A 20,511-nucleotide genomic window follows, 5' to 3' on the forward strand; every position below is an offset into this window, starting at 1 on the left:
GATCGTTTCGCATCTTGATATATGCATCGTCCTGCTCCTTGAATCGATCCCACTCAATGTCTATATTCAGTATTAGTCTTAGAGGGGCAGTACGCCCAGATAGGTTGGCAATAAATTGGGCCAAATAATTCACCATTCTTAAGAATCGTTGCAAGTCTTGCTTGTTCTCAGGCTTAGGGTATTCGGTAATTGCTCTCACTTTTTCTGGGTCTGGCTTTAGGCCCTCAGCAGACACCACATTTCCCACATAGTTCACCTCACTCACGCGAAATTGAAACTTATTGATGTTAAACTTAACGTTGTTCTTTCTAGCATGCTGTAACACTTGCTCCAGAATGCGATCGTGGTTCGGCAGGTCATCAAAAAACACTTCAACTCCATCTATGTCACCAAACAATTGGTCATTTTTCTTCTGAAAGATTTCCGGGGCAGAGCAGATCCCAAAAGGACACCTATGGAATCTGTAACGGCCGAATGGCGTGTTAAATGTGCACAACAATGAACTTTCATCGTCCAACTTGATCTGCCAAAAGCCATCTTTCTCATCGAAAATGGAAAAATACACATTTACCACTTATTCTGGAAGTCATGTCCTCTGCTGTAGGTATTCTGTCATGTTCACGTTTAACTGCTTTGTTCAAGTCTTTCGGATGTAAACAGAGACGCAGGGAACCATTCTTCTTTACAACAATCACCAGACTGTTAACCCAGTCTGTAGGTTTATCCACCTTGGATACAATTCCCTCATTCTCCAGATTATTCAAGGTGTGTTTGAGTTTGTCATGTAGGCTGAGTGGTACTCTTCTTGGCGGGTGTATCACTGGAGTAGCACCAGCTTTCAATTCAATATGGTGCTCACCCGGCATTTCTCCGAGCCCCCGAAACACATCGTGAAATTCCTGCAACCATTTATCCTTGTCCAGACACGTCTCGGTTACAGTGTGAATTTTCCGAACAAGATCCAACTGTGTTTACACCTTTAATCCAAGAATGGGTGGAGATGACACATTTGCGACATAAAACTCCAAGCTGTGTGTGACGTCATTGATTGAGCAATCAAGTCGGACCTTGCCTTCCAGTGACACCTTGTGATTGCCATAGGAGGACAACACCACATTTTTTGTTGGAGGTTCTTCTGCACCGGAAGTTGTTGAAAAATACTCCGAGGCAGCACATTGGCGTCTGCACCAGTATCAAGCTTGAAATTTATGACCATGCCATTGACATTGAGCTTTGTAAGCCAAGCTTTCTCACAGGAGTGCTCATTCACAGTCAGCTGACCACTGAAAATGTGATCGAAATGTAGAAATGTGATTTGGAATGATTTTAAAGCGATTTGTAAAGGAGTTATGTGTGATTTTTGGTACCTTGTGATGAACGAGGATGTATCACTTCCCATCGGCACTCCAGTCGAGATTGATCAGTTAATTACTAACTTGTTATAGGCTATCCTTTTGCCCTCTCAAATTTCAGTCATCAAGTGATGACCACACAGATGATTCCTAAATAAATGTGAAGTTTAAAGTCACAACCATCAAAAAAATTTCCAATTGGTGCTTAGCAAGTCGGGCGATTTATTAATGTGTGTATGATCCCTCGGGTGGACGTTAAAGTAGACGTGCAGTCTTCATTAGTCTGTGGATGTTAAAGTTAATGGATGACATTCGTTGATGGATGTTAAAGACAAATTCCTGCCGAAACTACTGCTGGGAAGGCAATGGCAAACCAACCAAAAACCAAGAAAACCAAAATCATCATGTGGAGCCTTGCATATAATGAATTAAATAATGTTGAACAGTGCAAATACTGTACCTCTTGTGATTGATCTGTGAACCAAGTACATCAAGTGGTGAAGAAAATTGGGTTAAAATACAGGCAAAGCTCGTGCTCCTTCGACCGGCTCTTCGTCTGAGTCCTCCTGAGACAAGTTTCAGACTGGCTGTCTGGTGCTCCTTGAACACACAGCCATTGTAGGCTTTTTCACAAGAACATTCCTTGGCAGGCTTGTCTGCCAAGGGCAGCTGACTCGTGCAGAAAGCAAAAACATCGCCGGTGGCTTTATACGAGTCTCTATTTGTCAGGTTGATTCATGAATCAAGTTTAATTGGAGTGTTTTGAGCGGCAATTTGGAGGGCCATTCGCCTGGTGACTCAACTTTGACAAATGATTTGACAATTTTTGTACACCTGTTTAAAAACAGGTTTAAACTGTATTTATTTGTTTTGATATAGAGGAATGGATTTGTAATTAAAAGGTCAGAGTAAGTAATGAGATGGTTAGAGTGAGTGTGATCGGATATTGCAGCATTTTGCTGTATTAGTGAGAGAGAAGTGGATAAAAGAAATGGACAACGTCAGAGATTTAAAATGTTGATGGAATTCCGAATCGTTTTGAGAAAGATTGTAAGTTACAGATTTTTTTTTTCGAGATTTTTCAGCTCCATTGACCATAAAAGAAATGGACGCTCATTAGATTGATGAAACGTTAGCATTTAGTTTTGTTTAAACTGTTTGGAGAAATTTTGTATCTCTTCACCATGTTGTCAAGCTTTGTTCCCAAATGTTTCCAAATGGACGCTCTGCAGCCAAAGTGTGGTCTGGGAGCAATCTCAAGTTATGCAGCTCGGCAACTCGCACTACTGTAAAATGTCAAGGCCGAGCGGGGTGGACCCCACTCTCACTATGGGGGAGTTCGCAGAGCTGAGAGTCCCGAGAAAGACTCCTAAAGGATCGCCCTGTGACTACAATTATCGCCATGCTACTTTTGTTTTACTGTAATTGTTTGTTTTAATGTAATTTTAATGTAATTACTGTAATTACTCCTGTTAATTAATGTAATAATGTACAACCGAGCTTTGAATTACCAGTGTGCTTTGACCTGTTTTGGTAGTGATGGGGATGCTCATGTTCAATAGTACCAACAAGTGATACTTATGATAATGTTTGCATACACCGGATTTGTTGTCATCTACATAAACATGGGGAACAGTTGATAACTCATAGAAGTTGCGTTCGGTAACTTAGTTCATTACTTTCAAACTCAGCTCATTTAAAAAAAAAAAACTCATTGAGAGCACTGGAGGCAAAAGATTTTTGTGTTCATTGTGTCTTTTTCTCCATTACAATTCATAATGGTATTCGAACCATCATGTTTCTTTTGGTTCCAATTAATGCGTTGATTATGGACGAGATTGATTTGTAGTCAACAGATTAAGTTTATTTTGAAATTGTTTGAATTTAGATTCATTATCAGTTGAAGGTTTATGAAATAATGTTTTGTGCCAGATCGATTTTGGCAGACAATCAGTCATCCGGTGTTCAGTTTAATATCAAGTTTTCTTTTGGAATTACAAATTGAGAAACCTTGATCATATAAGTCTCGCAGTGTCCACACTTTTGGAACACCAGTGTAATTTAATACCAGAATGATCGGTTACATCACAGTAAGGTACACCGTTGGTTGTTATATATTAGGAATCATAAGTTAACTGTAAGGGAAAATCAATATATGAGGGAAATCAGCATGGTATTAACAAAAGCATAGTCCAGAATGGCTATACCAACAGCAATTATGAAATCAATTCACGGAATTAGGAATTGCACCATGTGTTGTTATTGTATGGCTCTCGCTGATTCGTCGCTGGAACTGGCCAAACTGTAATTTAAGTAAAATGCGTCCATATTTTGTGGAAAGACAAATATAAAAGATAAACAAGAATCATGCCGAGTACGGAAGGCATCAGCATGTGAAATGAATGTTAGATCGGTCGGAGTGTAAGAATTATATAATTGAAAATAGTGCAATGATGCCACAAGCCAATCAAAACATTACCTATTTTATTTGTTTTCTGATTAATTGGACAGGTGCGTGATTTTTGATTAAGTGGTACTTCTTGTATGTTTACTTACCCAAATTTTTAAAATTTGCAACGGAGTTAAGTTGATGTATTTCTAACACTGACTTGACCATCTTTCCTGAGCATGGAAGTGCTAAGTTAGCTGGAAATAAATAAATAATGGCAGTTGCTCTGGAACTGCTTGTAAATGAAAATTGAAGATGAAGAAGCTAACTTTCATAATTATTAAACTATACTATTATTATACATGGAACATTTTTCTTGATTCGAAGGGATCTTTGGAGGATGGTGAAAAGAATTGTTGATTGCAAATTGGAAGCCTGATTAATACTGCTGCACTTTCTACATGTTATGAGCAAATGAGATGATTGTTTTTGAGTATTCGTACAACTGAGATTTCTTTATATTTTCACAAGTCGTTTAGGTGTGAAGAAACAAAAAAGGAAAGAAAGGATAAAATTTTGAAACGACATGTAAATGCAGGTTCGATGCTTAACCTTGATTTTGTTTGTTTCGGAGTGTTGAAAGTAGTGGAACTATGCAATGTACGATTTCGTTTCATGAAGCTTTGGAAGAACTTCCACCAAAAGATTGGACGATGGGGAGAACCCAGATTTGGGTGATTGGGCATTTAACACATGATCATGACACGACCCCCTTCCTGAGGAGATGAGACGAGTATGTAAGAAAAAAAAACCCACTGAAGAGAAGGTTGGACAAGTCAAACTCCGGCAAGGCAAAGACTTAACGCCGCCGTTGCATGGTGCCTGCCTGGGGGAACGACCCCGACCACACTCGCAAATTGCTGCTCTCCAGATACATCGTGAACTTGCCATGGTCGCACAACGGACCTGAAGGTCCAAATGGCGAGTCATCTGCAACATGTGTTCAATTGTGCGGGTGGGGCTCGTTCAGCCATTGCGGCTGCCTTTAACGTACTCTGCTCGCTTGGTGAATCAAACCTGATTTCACGAACTGCTGCTACGAGGCCCCAAACTCTGCTGGGGCTGGGATCTCTGGGTCACATCCCGAGTCATCTTCGTCTCCTTCAACCCAGTGTCGGGCCCAAGCTCATACCTGCCAAGATCGACCTTCTCTGCAGCTCAAGGAGTGCCTCGACTGTGCTTCCCGTTGGGTGCTACTCTATCGACACCCCGACCCGCTTATCTTCTGGCCTCGTGTAGCACGTCTTTTCGATTCGTGACACCTGCTGATGAACAGGCCATGAATTAAATGGAAGCACACTCACTAACCTGGCTGGGACACTTTTGAAATGGTCGTCGTCCAGCATTCTTCTCCGATGAGCGCTCGCTGCCATTATTGATTGAACTTGTGCAAGAGATATCTTTTCTCCTCCAGGAACGGGATATGGTGATCATGTGTCATACAATTATTCAAAATTTTCCTGATATGGAAAAAAGGGAGGGATGTGGAAGAAAAATAATTATATTCACTTGTTGAATCGTTGCTGGTACTTTATAAATTTAATTTTCGTACTATAGTTGAGTTGACCGTCAGTAATGTTTCCCTTTCCCCGACAGTCTTTTGACCGACATATTGATAAAAGGAATATATTACTTTAAAAAAAGGTTTTGCTTGCTGCATCGAAACAGGGTGACCTGGTTGTTAACACTGCAAACTTTTGCCATGAGTGTATCATTCTCTCCCTCCCACCCAAAATGGCCACATATTGCAGTTTTGAGTTATTTTGCCTCGTGCTTATCAGCTCATCCCGTGCTTGAATTGCTAAATGTCTCACCCTCCCATTTTTGGATGTCAAATTGTGTATAAGAGGGACGACGTCAGGCTTCTGTTTCAATGAAGTTTATTGGAATGTTTCAGTGAATCATTAAATGTTCTTCCTCCATATATATGAAATTATTAAAGATTCTCTTTTGTATGCTGATCAATCGATCGTGTGGAAAATGAGTTCTTTTCCACCACAAATACAACGGATTGGAAGTGAAGAATTAATCCAAAGTATTGGTAGTGTGGTCATGACGATCATGGATATGGGTAGGGTAGGTGATGATTTGTTCCAAATCATGAAGAATGGAAAATGTCTGAGCTTTAACCCCCCCAACATCCATGTGGCAAGATTGCAGCCACTCCCTGTGGTGTACATTGTCTCCGAGTTGGAGAAATTCTGCTTGAGGGTGTTCAGATGTCACTGCCTCATGGGAAGAGTTAGGATAGTGAAAGAAAGATATAAAGTTTGTGGAATTGGGAGAGCAGTAAGTGAAACAGAGAAAGATCGTGATAGTCGGGAGACAGATCTTAAGCCAGATGACATCAAAGTTTGGAGATTCGAGGTCCACAAGGCGTTCAGCAGGCGTGTTGATGTTGGAGTAGACACAGACTCTTCCTTTAAAGCGGAATCGTGAATGAAGGTTGAAGTTCGAAAAGTAAGAATTAACAAGAACGTCATGTGATAATTGGGTCTTAGAGAAACAAGATATTAGGAGAGGAGCTTACTCGATGATGTTCAACAGAGGAAAGATTCGAGGAAAGACAAACGGATGTTGGTGAAATTAATTGAAAAGGAGTCACGTTGGTTCAAAAGGCAAGTGTCTTCGGAGGGACCAATACTACTACTGCTGCTGCTGCTCCTCCCCCTCGGATGCGTCCTCCGATAATGAGTTCCTAATAGTTCGCTCTCCACCATTGTCGCTCTTTTCAGCATCACTTATTTTGAAAAACCACACATTTCAAGTAACATGTCGGATGGGTGATGTTGGCCACTTTCAAGATGCTGTTAGGTGGGGTAAAAAGAGTAGGAAGCTGAAACTTTGCATGCTAACTCGACTACACGTGTATTTTATTGTGTGCAAAGCTCAAAGCTGTCAGTATTTTAATTTCAAAATGGCCTCCTACCATGGATATGTACAAAACATGATTTTCAGGCCCCAAAAATGGACACTTTTTCCCTGATATCTCCGAACTGAACAGCAGCCACAATCATTAATGGATGCTTTATGAGTTCACAAACAGGAGATCTTCTTTATTTTGGAACATGACAGCACTTTATATGAAAATGCTAAAATAAATGTTCAGTGTAAATATAAAAAAACAGCGAAAACATCAACTAACACCGATGTATTGTCATAAAATGAATGCAGGACACGTTTCAATTGAAAAAAATGTATTTATTAAAACTATTTGAAAAACCCTAACCCGACCTAACCCGAACAGTAAATTGATCCAAACAACCCCAACCCCCAACGTCAAGGAAGCACATATGCCGACAGGTATCAAGCAGGTGAGACATCCCTCGAGGGGTCACCGGTGGAGCACCTGCCAAACACACAGATATAATGACAATGGTGAAAATAGCTCACAGTCATCTGGAGCTTTGGGTGTACAGTTAACACAGTACTAAACTACAGTACAACAGCACTCAGTGGAGCGCATACACGCACCAGGACGATAAGGACGAAATTATATAATGTTGGTGAAGATCTGGAACCGGATACTGGAATTTTTTAATCGATTCTTCACCATTGATGGATGAGGGGGGGCAAAAACGATATCTCAAAACGTTACATGGATGAGTCTTGTGGGTGACAAAGAACAAGGCGATTAGATTTTGGTTCAAGTCCGGATGAAGATCCGGCCTATCAGTGGACGACAAAACGTAAACCGCTCAGCCTGGAGGAGGTACGCACCTCACCGAGTGCCGTTCTCGTCTCTACTTTTGCAAATTTTTTTATTTTCCTTCCACATCGAGCAACCTCTGTGACCCTCTCGGATCCATCCACGCCGGTTCCCATGATCCCCTGAATGACCGTACCCAGTACGTCCAGGTGCTCCGGTAAAGGGCGGCAATTGGCAAGCGAGCACCACCACCTGCCCGAACACTCGTCCACCAGCCAAGGTGCAGGTCCTGTGTGGAACAATGAAATCAACATGGGTGTTGTATTACAGTTTTTAAATTCCCATTAATTCAAGAACTGCATTGTACAATTCGAGAGGCATTATAGAACCAGCTCAACAAAACCATTCTGTATTCTAAGTTATAAAGACGATGGAAGGAAGAAAAAAGGATGATTTAAAACGATGAGGAATGGGGAGGGAAGGGGGTGTGATGAGAGGAGGAGAGTTGGTTGTTGAAAGTCACAATATAAATCCTGTATAAACTAGAAGGACATTCGGTAGACCGCGTACCTCCACCATGGTGAACAGTTTACGTTTTACATCCCACCGGTCGGTCGGATGTGGATTCGGACATGTTTTGTCCGAATCCGTCCCTAACCCTTTGAGATGTCCTGCGGAATTATCTCTCAATGGTGAAGAATCACTTTTAAATTTCTTAGATCCGGATCCGGATTCGTACCTTCAACATCCAGAGCTAAAAAGGTACGCCCACACTACCGCCGTTGGTTAAACAGGTAAATCGAACAAAGTTGATGATGTGAAAGAACGAACAATTTTTCATCTATGAAAAGTGAACGACAGTGTGATTTGACCGGAGGGGAAGGGGTGAGGTGGGGTTTCCCTGGCTCTGTAGTTGTTGTTTTTTTGGATCCCCGGCCGGCACTGCACTTGAAATTGCCATCCCCGCAAGGGACGCACACAATGTTTTGATGTTTTTTTGAATATTTTCACTTAATGGTCATTGAACGAGTGAAATTTTAACGTGACGTCTAAAAATGATAAATGTTCCCTGCATCCCTTTAATAATTCTAACAATCTCTGTGTGTCTGTGACCGCTGTTTCTCAACAACCACTGGTCCGATCTGATTGAAACTTGCCAGCTATATTGCTGTGGACCTGAGGATGTGCCTTTTCAAGGTTTGATATTAATCGGACAAGTGTTTCCCAAGTTATGGCCATTTATTTACCAAACCAATGACAGGACACGGTGCTATGACGTCACAATTGACGTGCAATTCTTTTTTTTTTTCTTCTTGTTTCTTTTTTGCACGTGCGGCCACGCACTCGTCCCTTTTAAACCACAAACTAATTTTAAAAAGCTTCTTCGAACCGCACAAAGGAGTATAAGATGAGGGGGACGCCGTGTTCAAGATGATTTATTTAATTAAATGTCATGGCAGTTTGGTTTCTCCGGATCGTGCTGTGAGGGTGTATAAAGCGGTTTGGATGGGATTCCACCTTCTCCGTTTATTATTATCATCTCACAAAACTGGAGGACCGATAATGCTGAATTAACCAATCAAAATGCACCACGTCATCGTCATTACCTTCCTGTATTTCGATCCGACATTAAAATATATTAATATATATATATATATATATATATATATATATATATATATATATATATATATATATATATATATATATCCGTTATTATCCTGTCAAACTTTGATTGAAGCCGATTCTACAGACAAATAAAGGAATACTCCAAGATTACTTTCTATGATAGGATTGTGTAATATCTATATATTTTAATTGTCACGTGACATATCAGCTTTCCGTAACGATTGTTATTTATAACTTGTAAATGATTAAAAACGTCATAAATAAATAAATAATCACGTGGTGTCTGTCAATTTTTCCTCCACCTCCACCTCCTCCTCCCCCCTACCCCCCACCACTGCAAACGATGACTGAGTGACAGATGGTGAACACGCCCCTGACAGCCCCTGTGAACACGTTGAAATAGAATGAAGAGGAAGAAGCGTAAAGGCGGTTGTTCCTTCCTGTGTTGAGCGTTTTTTTTCCGACCGTCGATTAAAATCCCCAGAAATAAGTGGAACTCGTGATTTTCTTGTGATCCGTTGTTAATACCGTCTCATAATTAAAAAAACAACAACGAACATTACAGGCACACGTGTCACGTGTCACGTCACTTCCGGTCTGCGCTGGTTTTCCCAGGGTTTTCTCTGAGGAATCTGTGGGGATTGCCGATTCGTCATGACGTCACACGTGTCCCATCACCACGTGGTGAGTCGTGACGCACGGTGTACGTGACGTGTACGATTATATCCGAAGTGCCGTCATGAACGTGTCTCAAGCAGATGACGTCATCTCGGGATAATAGAAACACGTGATTGGTTTTTATTCCATCGATGGCGGTCCGTGCGGTGAAAACCCGGACTGGATGGAAAGTGGGATCGAGTTTAAAAACTCAACGTTTCACTTCCATTCCGCTCGCACGCTCGTACACGTGGGGTATGTTCAGTGACCAAGTTTCTTGGAGAGAGCTTGCTGAACACACCCCTGGAGGGGTGTGTTCCATTTACCAAGAAGCTGCAGAAACCGCTTGCCAAGCCAGCCGTTCCTTAGCAACGGTTTTTGAATGGAGTGCTTGCTGAAGTGCTTAAGCCGCTTGGCGAGCGCTCAACAAGCTGATTGTTCATGGGATGTGGACACACCTGGAGCGACCTGGAGCCGATATGCCGAGTATCCCTCCAGGTCGATGGCTGTGTGACGTCGTGAGCTTTCTCTCTCACCGAAGGCCACGTCACCACTCTCGGATTCCGCACGCGGCGTCACCTCCGATCACGTCGAATAAATAAATAAATGAAGAACCCGCCATCGATTCCCCCCAACGCGTGTTCCGTCGCCTCCGCCTTGCCGCGCACGTTATTCTCTCCCACGTGACGCGTCCTTTGTGGATTTTCTGTGCTCGGAAACTTCCGCGGTTCACGTTCAATCATCCCGTTACAATTGTGAACGAACAATGACGTGTGAGTTTGTCCGTACTAATCGACGTCCGCCCGTCTCCTCCGTAACTTTAAAAACCATGAAACCGAGCGGCCCCAAACATCGCGCGCACACCCAGGGAACTCCACGGTAGGACATTCGTGAAAACTGGGTGTTTGGGTTCATTAAAACACCCCTTTCGAACATAATTAATTTAATTATATCGTTCATCAAGGCGGATCATACTAAACATCGCCCCCGGAGACGCCCGGAGAGTTTTAGTTTTTTTTAACAGTCAGAACTGCTGTTAAGTTCAATTCCGGTTTAAATTTTGAGGTTAAACAGAAATTAAATAAAGTTACGAACACCACCCGGAGAAGTCCCGAAATGCCTCCAGCCTTCTCCGGGCGGTGTTCGTAACTTTATTTAGTTTATATACTTTCCCGACTTCTCCGAGCTTGTCCGGGCGGTGTTTGTAACTTGATTGAGTTTATATACTTTCCCGACTTCTCCGAGCTTGTCCGGGCGGTGTTTGTAACTTTATTTAGTTTATATAATTTCCCAACTTCTCCGAGCTTGTCCGGGCGGTGTTTGTAACTTTATTTAGTTTATATAATTTCCCAACTTCTCCGAGCTTGTCCGGGCGGTGTTTGTAACTTTATTTAGTTTATATAATTTCCCGACTTCTCCGAGCTTGTCCGGGCGGTGTTTGTAACTTTATTTAGTTTATATAATTTCCCGACTTCTCCGAGCTTGTCCGGGCGGTGTTTGTAACTTTATTTAGTTTATATAATTTCCCGACTTCTCCGAGCTTGTCCGGGCGGTGTTTGTAACTTTATTTAGTTTATATAATTTCCCGACTTTTCTGAGCTTGTCCGGCAGGTGTTTGTAACTTTATTTAGTTTATATAATTTCCCGACTTCTCCGAGCTTGTCCGGCGGTGTTTGTAACTTTATTTAGTTTATATAATTTCCCGACTTCTCCGAGCTTGTCCGGGCGGTGTTTGTAACTTTATTTAGTTTATATAATTTCCCGACTTCTCCGAGCTTGTCCGGGCGGTGTTTGTAACTTTATTTAGTTTATATAATTTCCCGACTTCTCCGAGCTTGTCCGGGCGGTGTTTGTAACTTTATTTAGTTTATATAATTTCCCGACTTCTCCGAGCTTGTCCGGGCGGTGTTTGTAACTTTATTTAGTTTATATAATTTCCCGACTTCTCCGAGCTTGTCCGGGCGGTGTTTGTAACTTTATTTAGTTTATATAATTTCCCGACTTCTCCGAGCTTGTCCGGGCGGTGTTTGTAACTTTATTTAGTTTATATAATTTCCTGACTTCTCCGAGCTTGTCCGGGCGGTGTTTGTAACTTTATTTAGTTTATATAATTTCCCGACTTCTCCGAGCTTGTCCGGGCGGTGTTTGTAACTTTATTTAGTTTATATACTTTCCCGACTTCTCCGAGCTTGTCCGGGCGGTGTTTGTAACTTTATTTAGTTTATATAATTTCCCGACTTCTCCGAGCTTGTCCGGGCGGTGTTTGTAACTTTATTTAGTTTATATAATTTCCCGACTTCTCCGAGCTTGTCCGGGCGGTGTTTGTAACTTTATTTAGTTTATATAATTTCCCGACTTCTCCGAGCTTGTCCGGGCGGTGTTTGTAACTTTATTTAGTTTATATAATTTCCCGACTTCTCCGAGCTTGTCCGGGCGGTGTTTGTAACTTTATTTAGTTTATATAATTTCCTGACTTCTCCGAGCTTGTCCGGGCGGTGTTTGTAACTTTATTTAGTTTATATAATTTCCCGACTTCTCCGAGCTTGTCCGGGCGGTGTTTGTAACTTTATTTAGTTTATATAATTTCCTGACTTCTCCGAGCTTGTCCGGGCGGTGTTTGTAACTTTATTTAGTTTATATAATTTCCCGACTTCTCCGAGCTTCTCCGGGCGGTGTTTGTAACTTTATTTAGTTTATATAATTTCCTGACTTCTCCGAGCTTGTCCGGGCGGTGTTTGTAACTTTATTTAGTTTATATAATTTCCCGACTTCTCCGAGCTTGTCCGGGCGGTGTTTGTAACTTTATTTAGTTTATATAATTTCCCGACTTCTCCGAGCTTGTCCGGGCGGTGTTTGTAACTTTATTTAGTTTATATAATTTCCCGACTTCTCCGAGCTTGTCCGGGCGGTGTTTGTAACTTTATTTAGTTTATATAATTTCCTGACTTCTCCGAGCTTGTCCGGGCGGTGTTTGTAACTTTATTTAGTTTATATAATTTTCCGACTTCTCCGAGCTTGTCCGGGCGGTGTTTGTAACTTTATTTAGTTTATATAATTTCCCGACTTCTCCGAGCTTTTCCGGGCGGTGTTTGTAACTTTATTTAATATATTTTTGTGAGCCATGAATCGGGCTTAACTTCAGTGTTGCACGTTCAATATAATTATTATTTAAGTTTATTTGAGGCCACTTGGAGTCTTCCTCTGAAAGATCGAAAGATTGTCAGTTGATGAATTCAAACTGCCAAGTCGTCAGCGATGCCTCCTCAGGCCGATCGATGTCGGTTCGATGTAACAGGTAACCTTGTTGGAACGTTTTGAGTGTGCTCACAGGCTCGACTCTACAGAAGCGTCATTGAGGACGTGATCGAGGGATGCAAAGTCATCTTCAAGGATGAAGGGATTGAAGAGGATGTCGTGTTGGAGCTGAAACGGGTGAGAGATTCTTCCGCTCGCTTGACGGACGGTGCTCTTGTTGGGGACCCGTGGTCAGATTTGACTCTGTTTTTATCTGCTCTGCGGTTATTATGGTTGTTTTGATCAGTTGTTAATTGAACTTGTGTGGCGTTATCAGTTGTGGGAGATGAAGTTATTGCAGTCTCACACATTGAGTGGATTCTACCCCAAGAACCACCATCTTCTCGAGAGCGAGAAAGGCTCTCAAGCTGAGAGTGGCGGTTCATCGTGTGACGTCAGCATCGACGTCCTTGGTACAACATCACGCCGTGAACGATTGATCGCCACCACTTACATTCAGTTGTTTTTGGGTGCATTCTTTCACCTCGTGGTTGAGTGATTGATCATCAACTTGAAGGGCACTCGGTCGTGCCTTGCTGTTCTACAAATGCCTTGCTGTTCGTTAAAAAGAAACTCGCCCTTGGGGGCATGTTCAGTTTCCAAGTGACTTGATTTTGCTGCTGTATTGCAGATGGGCATATGTTCCTTTTCAATTAATACATCACCAGGCCATGTGTAACCGGAACATACCCAACGGGGAGGAAAAAAAAAATTCCCCCCAAAAAACCCCTTCTTTCGACGAAGTAGGAAGGACTCAGAATCGACGTCGATTCCGGTTCACTTTCCGGTTCATTCAATTCCTTTCTCTTCCACGGTTGGAATCGAGTACAGTACTTTGGAATTGATTCTGCTCACCACTATTAAGCACTCAATCAAGCACTCGAGAGAGTTTTATGGGGATGGGGGTGAAGGGGGTTGGAGGGAGGTGGGAGGATGTAAGCACGAGGTGACAGGAAGGGAGACGCGAGGTGGAGCGTTAATTATGTTTCATATTGTCTCATCAAAATAATTCTGCATCGAATAACAGTGAAGATGGAAACAAAATAATCTCTCAAATACATTTTCTATTGGTCAGACTATAACCCAGACACGCCGGGAGACAAACACCGTTCAGAGAAAACCACCACCTGGACACATCTGGAGATAACCACCGTTTGGAGAAACCACCGCCTGGACACATCCGGAGATAACCACCGTTCAGAGAAAACCACCACCTGGACACATCTGGAGATAACCACTGTTTGGAGAAACCACCGCCTGGACACATCCGGAGATAACCACCGTTCAGAGAAAACCACCGCCTGTACACATCTGGAGATAACCACCGTTTGGAGAAAACTACCGCCTGGACACATCTGGAGATAACCACCGTTCAGAGAAAACCACCGCCTGGACACGTCTGGAGATAACCACCGTTCAGAAAAAAACCACGGCCTGGACACATCCGGAGTTAACCACCATTCAAAGAAAAGCACCTCCTGGACACGTTCGGACACAAACACCGTTCAGAGAAAACCACTGCCTGGACACATCCGGAGATAACCACCTGCCAGTCGGCTTGAGTGAAATGCCAGACTCGACGGCGGTGAGGTGGTTCTCTGATAACCGCCAGAGAGACGTCCACTTTGACAAGGACGTGGTCAGAAGAACCGATTGGAGCGGAGGAAGAACAGCAGATATTGTCAGGGAAATTTGTCTCAATCAGATCCAGAAGAGATGGAGTACCATTCTTAGCTCGTCCAACAATTATCACTCCAACAGCACTATTCTCTGGATTTACATGATTATTTAACGATTCATTGTTAAAATGAGTCAAATTAATTATCCAAATGAGAAAAACATCTCATTGTTACATGCTTGTGATCATTTATTCATTATATATCTGCTCCGTATGTTTACCAGGTCATATTCTGGCTCCGTGCAACCAGGTCTTGTTGATCAATTCACATGGCCATTCGGCATCGTTGACAGGGAGCCAAAACATCCTTGAGCAGGTGGCAATCAACACTGGCGTGATTTCTGCCAGTCAGACACCCAGAAATCCTTACTTGTACTGGGTGAACTCTGATGGATTGACAGAGAAACTTGTCACTCTGCAGCACTTACAGGTGTGTTTGATTGTGGTTCTACTTTAATTTGATTGTTCATCTGATGTCGTCGAGGATCTGTAAGTACCAACTGCCACGTCATGTCGCCTTAAATTAAAATTTGAAGCCAAAATTGCAAGGTGGAGCATCACGTGGTAACACCTATCCCATGTACAGCAGGTGACGTGGTCAATCCAAGTTCATTGCTGCAAAGAATCGCTCGTAACGAATGATTTGGAAAAAAAAAAAATTTGGGGGTCGTTGACACAAAATTAACGAATTTTCAACCAATGATCTCTCTCAGGTTCCACGGGTCAGAAAGCAGGTTCCAAACACTGTCCCAAAACCCATTGAAGATCATGTGACTCTGAAGAAGCAGATCATAGAAGCAGCTGATGAATCTGAAACTCCAGCTGCTAAGTTTTCACGTCATGAAAAGCTGGTGAGTGTTTGTGTTGCAGGGACACAACTGGTTCTTGTTTTTCTTGTGACTCCAAATAACATTATATTTGCCATTTTACAGGGTGACGCAGACATTGAAGCGACACAAGTTTTCATCCCCTGGTGGTGATGTATAAAACTGATGTTACCGGAGTCATTTGTTTCTTTTCAGATTTGTGAACATCCCGATTGTTGGACTACCCAGGGAAAGGTTTACTGCTGTGGGATTGTGATTTGTACCTCGCTCGAATGTTTCAGATCAGAGGGCATTCAAACGTCAATTCGGTACGAATGGCGGAGCGGCTGTGCCCGAGCACGCATCGAGCTTGATGAACAGTTCCAAGCCACGTGGCCCGAGTCTCTCCGGGTTTCTCGCCGAAGCTGTGACCGATCTGTTGAATGTGGCCCTGACCGTGGCATCTCTGTGTCAGCCACTGACTAAGCTTCGAGGAGCGGCTGAAGAAGACGGGACTTTCTCCATGATAAAGTAGACGATTACGAGGAGATATTATGGAGATGTTCAAAACAATGAAGGGTATCGAAGGAATAAATGCAGGAGTTATTTTTTTCTGCAGAATTGACAGTGATAGGACAACAGGCCACAGCCTGAAGGCAATGAAAAGGAGAGCGAAGGCAGAGGTGTTTCACTCAAGAGGAGGCAATGCATGGAATTGTGTCCCTTGAAAGGTGGTGGCAGCCATCGGATTTCGGGTAGATTTGAATAACTACCGAGAAACAGTGTGGATTGAGGGGTACATGAGTGCTGCGAGGACTGTGTCGGCTTCATTGGCCGAACGGCCTCATCCTGTGATGGAGGATTCTTGCGTCGGACCGACCGATGCCGCCAAATGAATTTTGACAGAACATGAAAGTCTTATGATACGATTCGATGAATCGCTTAATTCTCTCCGTCCCCTTGTTCTCATTCTTCTCTTCACACATTCTTCCTCCAAGTGTCCCTCTGCTCATGTGGTGTTGTTGTGCTCTTCCTCCTTTCCCCACTTCCCTTGTGTTCTTTCTGTTCGGCTCTCTCTGTATGCTCCAGCTCTTCCACGAGGGTCTACTTTGTATACAAAAAGGTATTGCAGAACCAAAGATGCTCCAGAGATTCCAAGACGCACTCTTAAATGTTTTATTTTTCATGATCGTCCGATAAACACGCAAGTTTTGTCACTCGACCGGAAATCGCAATCATTGGATCATCATCATCGGGGTCACATGACTCCTCAACAACTATCCAATATGCTCGGTCCACCTCTAATTTGTCTCTGGTCCAGTCTCAATTCTCAGAGGACATTTAGAATATTTGTAAAAGGATGAAAGTGAACAACAGGTAAACAATGAGATGACCTCACTATTACCAATTGTTATGACATCATTATCCATATCAAGAATTGTCTGCCATCTTTATTTTTCTTTGTGCGATGATAGAACGCCAGACAGTGTGAAGCGTGTGCCTTCGCTGACCCTGATCATCTGGACTCGGTGCTTCAACCTCAGCTGCTGTTCCAGACGGATGGCTTCGAAGACAATGCTGAGGAAGAGTTTGGAGAACTCAAGGCCTTGGGGTGTGTGTGCGTCATTGCTGGTTTCCTTCAACGCGAGATAAGACTTGCTGTGTTTAAAAAAAAAAGTTGTAAAACTCGGGCTGCTCGGCGCTTTCTCATTGGCTAATAATATCCACGTGCTCAGTGGTGACCCAGTCTCATGCAAGGTTTGTTTCCCCAAAATTGATGGAGTCCAGTGACCTGGGTAAATAAAGCGAAAGGAATTGAAGTCATGGTCACCGGTCCCAAAGCAAGTCCCGACAGGTGAGGACGCAGCTACGCATCAAATTGAGACGACTTGCATCATTGGGGGGTTTGAACCCAATTCACCTGGAGGCCGAAAGTTGTAGAATTATTTAGTACTTTGGATAAAACTTGAGCTGGTGCTTTTCTGAAGGACTAGGACTTCCGCATCAATGTCTTGGGACTCGAGTGAGTTGTTGGAGGCCTCGAGTGAGTTTTTGTGTTTTTTGTACACTCAACGTACATTGTGGATGGACACACAAAAGGATGAGTGATTGAATTGTTGATGAGCTTTTGGGCAGATCTCTTCCTCAGCTGGATGGGGCGGGAGATCCTGACTCCGATGAAGAGGAAGAAGAAGAGGAATTGACCGTAACAGTTGTTGAAAAGGATGACGTCGGATGGATGAATGAAAAATCTCTCTTGGGCTCTTCGTCGTGTGAGGACAGCAGCGGCGGTGCGGACAACCGAGCTGCGGAGACGCTGCAGGAGCAGGTCATTGTGGAAGAGGTGAGACATGTGAAGGATTCACTGGTTATTGAGGTCGGCGGTCACTCGATGAGGGTTAATAAACCAAAGAGCTTGAACACTGGAAGACTTCCCAATTGTGGAAAAAATAAGAAATGTTCACATTGTGGAACAATTGGAATGCTCATGGGGTCGTGGTCGTGCCAAATTTCGAGATGCCGGAGCCGTGCACAAAATGTCGGCCGAGACCTCATCGCCGGATTTAGTCTTCCGCCACATCGAGGTCCAAGATGACCCTCACCACCTGAGTGCCCAAAATGAAGGACCGAAGCGCTCGACGAATTCTCAACTTGTTGATTAAAAATGATGAACGAATACCGAGAGATGTGGCTGGTGACCCTTGTGGTCACGTTGATGACACGGAAAACAAAATGGAGACGGAGAGATCGAGGTGTGGTGGATGCGATTGGTGAACGTTCGCACCTGGACGCACACACACGGCTCAAAATTGATCACACGCTGTCAGCTTCCCTCGGATGAGGGAACGATGAAGGAAGGAAAGGGGGAGAGAATGAGGCAGAACAAGTGAGAGATGGTGAGAGATTGTAATGATTGGGGACTTGTCAGAGCTGTAAACACAGTTATAAATGCAACGTGGAAAATCGTAAATCGTTTACACAATAACAAACACACACACACACACATACACACACACACACACACACACACACACACACACACACACACACACACACACACACACACACACACACACACACACAGACACACATATATACACACATACGCACACACACACACACACACACACACACACACACACACACACACACATATATATATATATATATATATATATATATATATATATATATATATATATATATATATATATATATATATATATATATATATATATATATATATATATATATATATATATATTGTTGTGGTTACCAAATTCGCAAACCACCATTCAGGTCCCTTAGGTGAGATATCTCGGTAAGTATATGTGTAGTTAGGCCCAAACCCGTTGTCTAGAGGGAATAAATGTCATTCATGCGTGCTGCGACTCTTCAGGATAGCCGTTTTTCTTTTACTATCTTTATTTTGGACCAACCGCCATTGTTGCCACCGCCAACCACGTCTCAACAGTCATCACAACATCAACCACCCACCACAACGCCGCTTCACCACAACAGCCACGACCTCTACCGTCACACCTCGCAACCGTCGCATCGCCACCGTTCTTGCGCCGCTTGTGGGTACCGGTATTGGACTCGTGCAGGGCGCGCGCCGAACAGCGTGTACAAAACCACGGACTTTCCGCTCCAAAAACGGATCAAAAACGACTCACGCCCACTTTTGTTCCGTCCAATCGGTGAGCGAGGGGCGATTTGGCCCCGCCTCCAGGGCGTTGGAGGGCGGTCGCTATATGCAAATTCATGGATCAAAAAGCATTCACGCCCACTTTTTCTCGGGCCAATGGGGAGCGAGGTGAAAGGTCGAAGGCAGGGGGTCAAAGGCGAAGCCACGGGGCTTATATAAGCGGCTGCGTTCGTCAGAAGGTCGTCGTGTGCGTTGGAAGGAGTTCGCAGGGGAAGTTCGCAGGAGGAAGAGTTCGGAGTTGGAGTCGGAGCGAAGAGGACGGAGCTGTGGAGAGGCGGCGGCGAAGGCAGACGAGGGGGTGCTCGCGTCGGTGCCGGGAGCTGCACACCAGGGAGGCCGACGGCGCGACCTGGTCGAGGTGGAGACGCTCGTCGCGGGACCCGATCCTCCTTTCGCGGGTAAAAATCCGCGGGTAAAAATCCTCCTTTCCCCGAGCATCAGCAACCCCCTCCTGTTTCCCCCCGCGCTGAGATAGTGCGACCAAGGGGGCCCCCTTCCCACCCCCTACCAGACACCGTCCGCGAGGCCCGCGGAGTTGAGGCACCACCGCCGCTCCGCGTCTCATCACCAGACGGGTAGGCCCGACACGGTCTCGGCCCCAGGCCCGCCTACCCCCTCATCCTGGAGGGTGGTTCTCTTTTGTTTTGTTTTGGGAATGTGTGTTGTCGGCGCCGTCTGTGAAGTAAAATTGTATAAGTGTTGCCGTGTGCTCGCGTAGTCGGTATTAGATCTGCATTGTCGCATTTGCTTTTTGTCTTCTTCTTTTCTATGTGCTTTTGGTGGAATTGTATATGTGTGCTTTCCGTTCATCGCGAATAAATGTGCTTTATGTTGAACTGTTTTCCCGCTTCGCTTCGTCATTTCTCTCATTGAATCCTCATCTTGCTTCACGTAAAGGGTTGGTAGTGGGCTGAATATGCCCGATAATTAATCGAACCGTCGAGGCCGACGATAACACCGCTCGGTTATCCCGATAGTACGGAACGGGTCGCTTAAGTGGCCCGTGTCTGAAGTCGACCTGCGGCGAGGTGCGATCGCCCGGTCTACCCTCCGTGTGGGTACTTAGGTAGGTCGAATTTGGCGAGCAACCCTATCCCACGCGGGGGCCGATTGGCTCGATCGCGGTGAGACCGAAAGGTCCACCCGTGACTCGTTCCCGGCGTCAGTCCGAGAGGGTCACGACTGGATTGTCCGTCCGGTGGGCGACGTGCCGCGATTCGAGTTACGTGGCCGTTCGCACGCCGGCGGGCGCGAATCCGTAACAATATACATATATATATATATATAT

At 44.0% G+C, this 20,511-nt stretch overlaps 1 protein-coding gene across 1 annotated transcript in view; it reads left to right on the forward strand.

Moving 5' to 3' along the window:
* LOC147007883 (transcription initiation factor IIA subunit 1-like) overlaps positions 1-20,511 on the forward strand; it is a 98,897-nt gene that overhangs the window by 72,859 nt on the left and 5,527 nt on the right. The window contains exons 3-8 of the mRNA XM_085866097.1: positions 13,067-13,168; positions 13,308-13,443; positions 14,933-15,138; positions 15,422-15,559; positions 16,990-17,126; positions 17,651-17,858. Of these exons, the coding sequence (XP_085722223.1) occupies positions 13,067-13,168; positions 13,308-13,443; positions 14,933-15,138; positions 15,422-15,559; positions 16,990-17,126; positions 17,651-17,858 (927 nt within the window). The remainder of the gene's footprint in view (positions 1-13,066; positions 13,169-13,307; positions 13,444-14,932; positions 15,139-15,421; positions 15,560-16,989; positions 17,127-17,650; positions 17,859-20,511) is intronic.

This window comes from Eptatretus burgeri, chromosome 23, assembly GCF_056783735.1.
Source record: "Eptatretus burgeri isolate ZD-2024b chromosome 23, Ebu_testis_v1, whole genome shotgun sequence".
Lineage (NCBI taxonomy): Eukaryota > Metazoa > Chordata > Myxini > Myxiniformes > Myxinidae > Eptatretus > Eptatretus burgeri.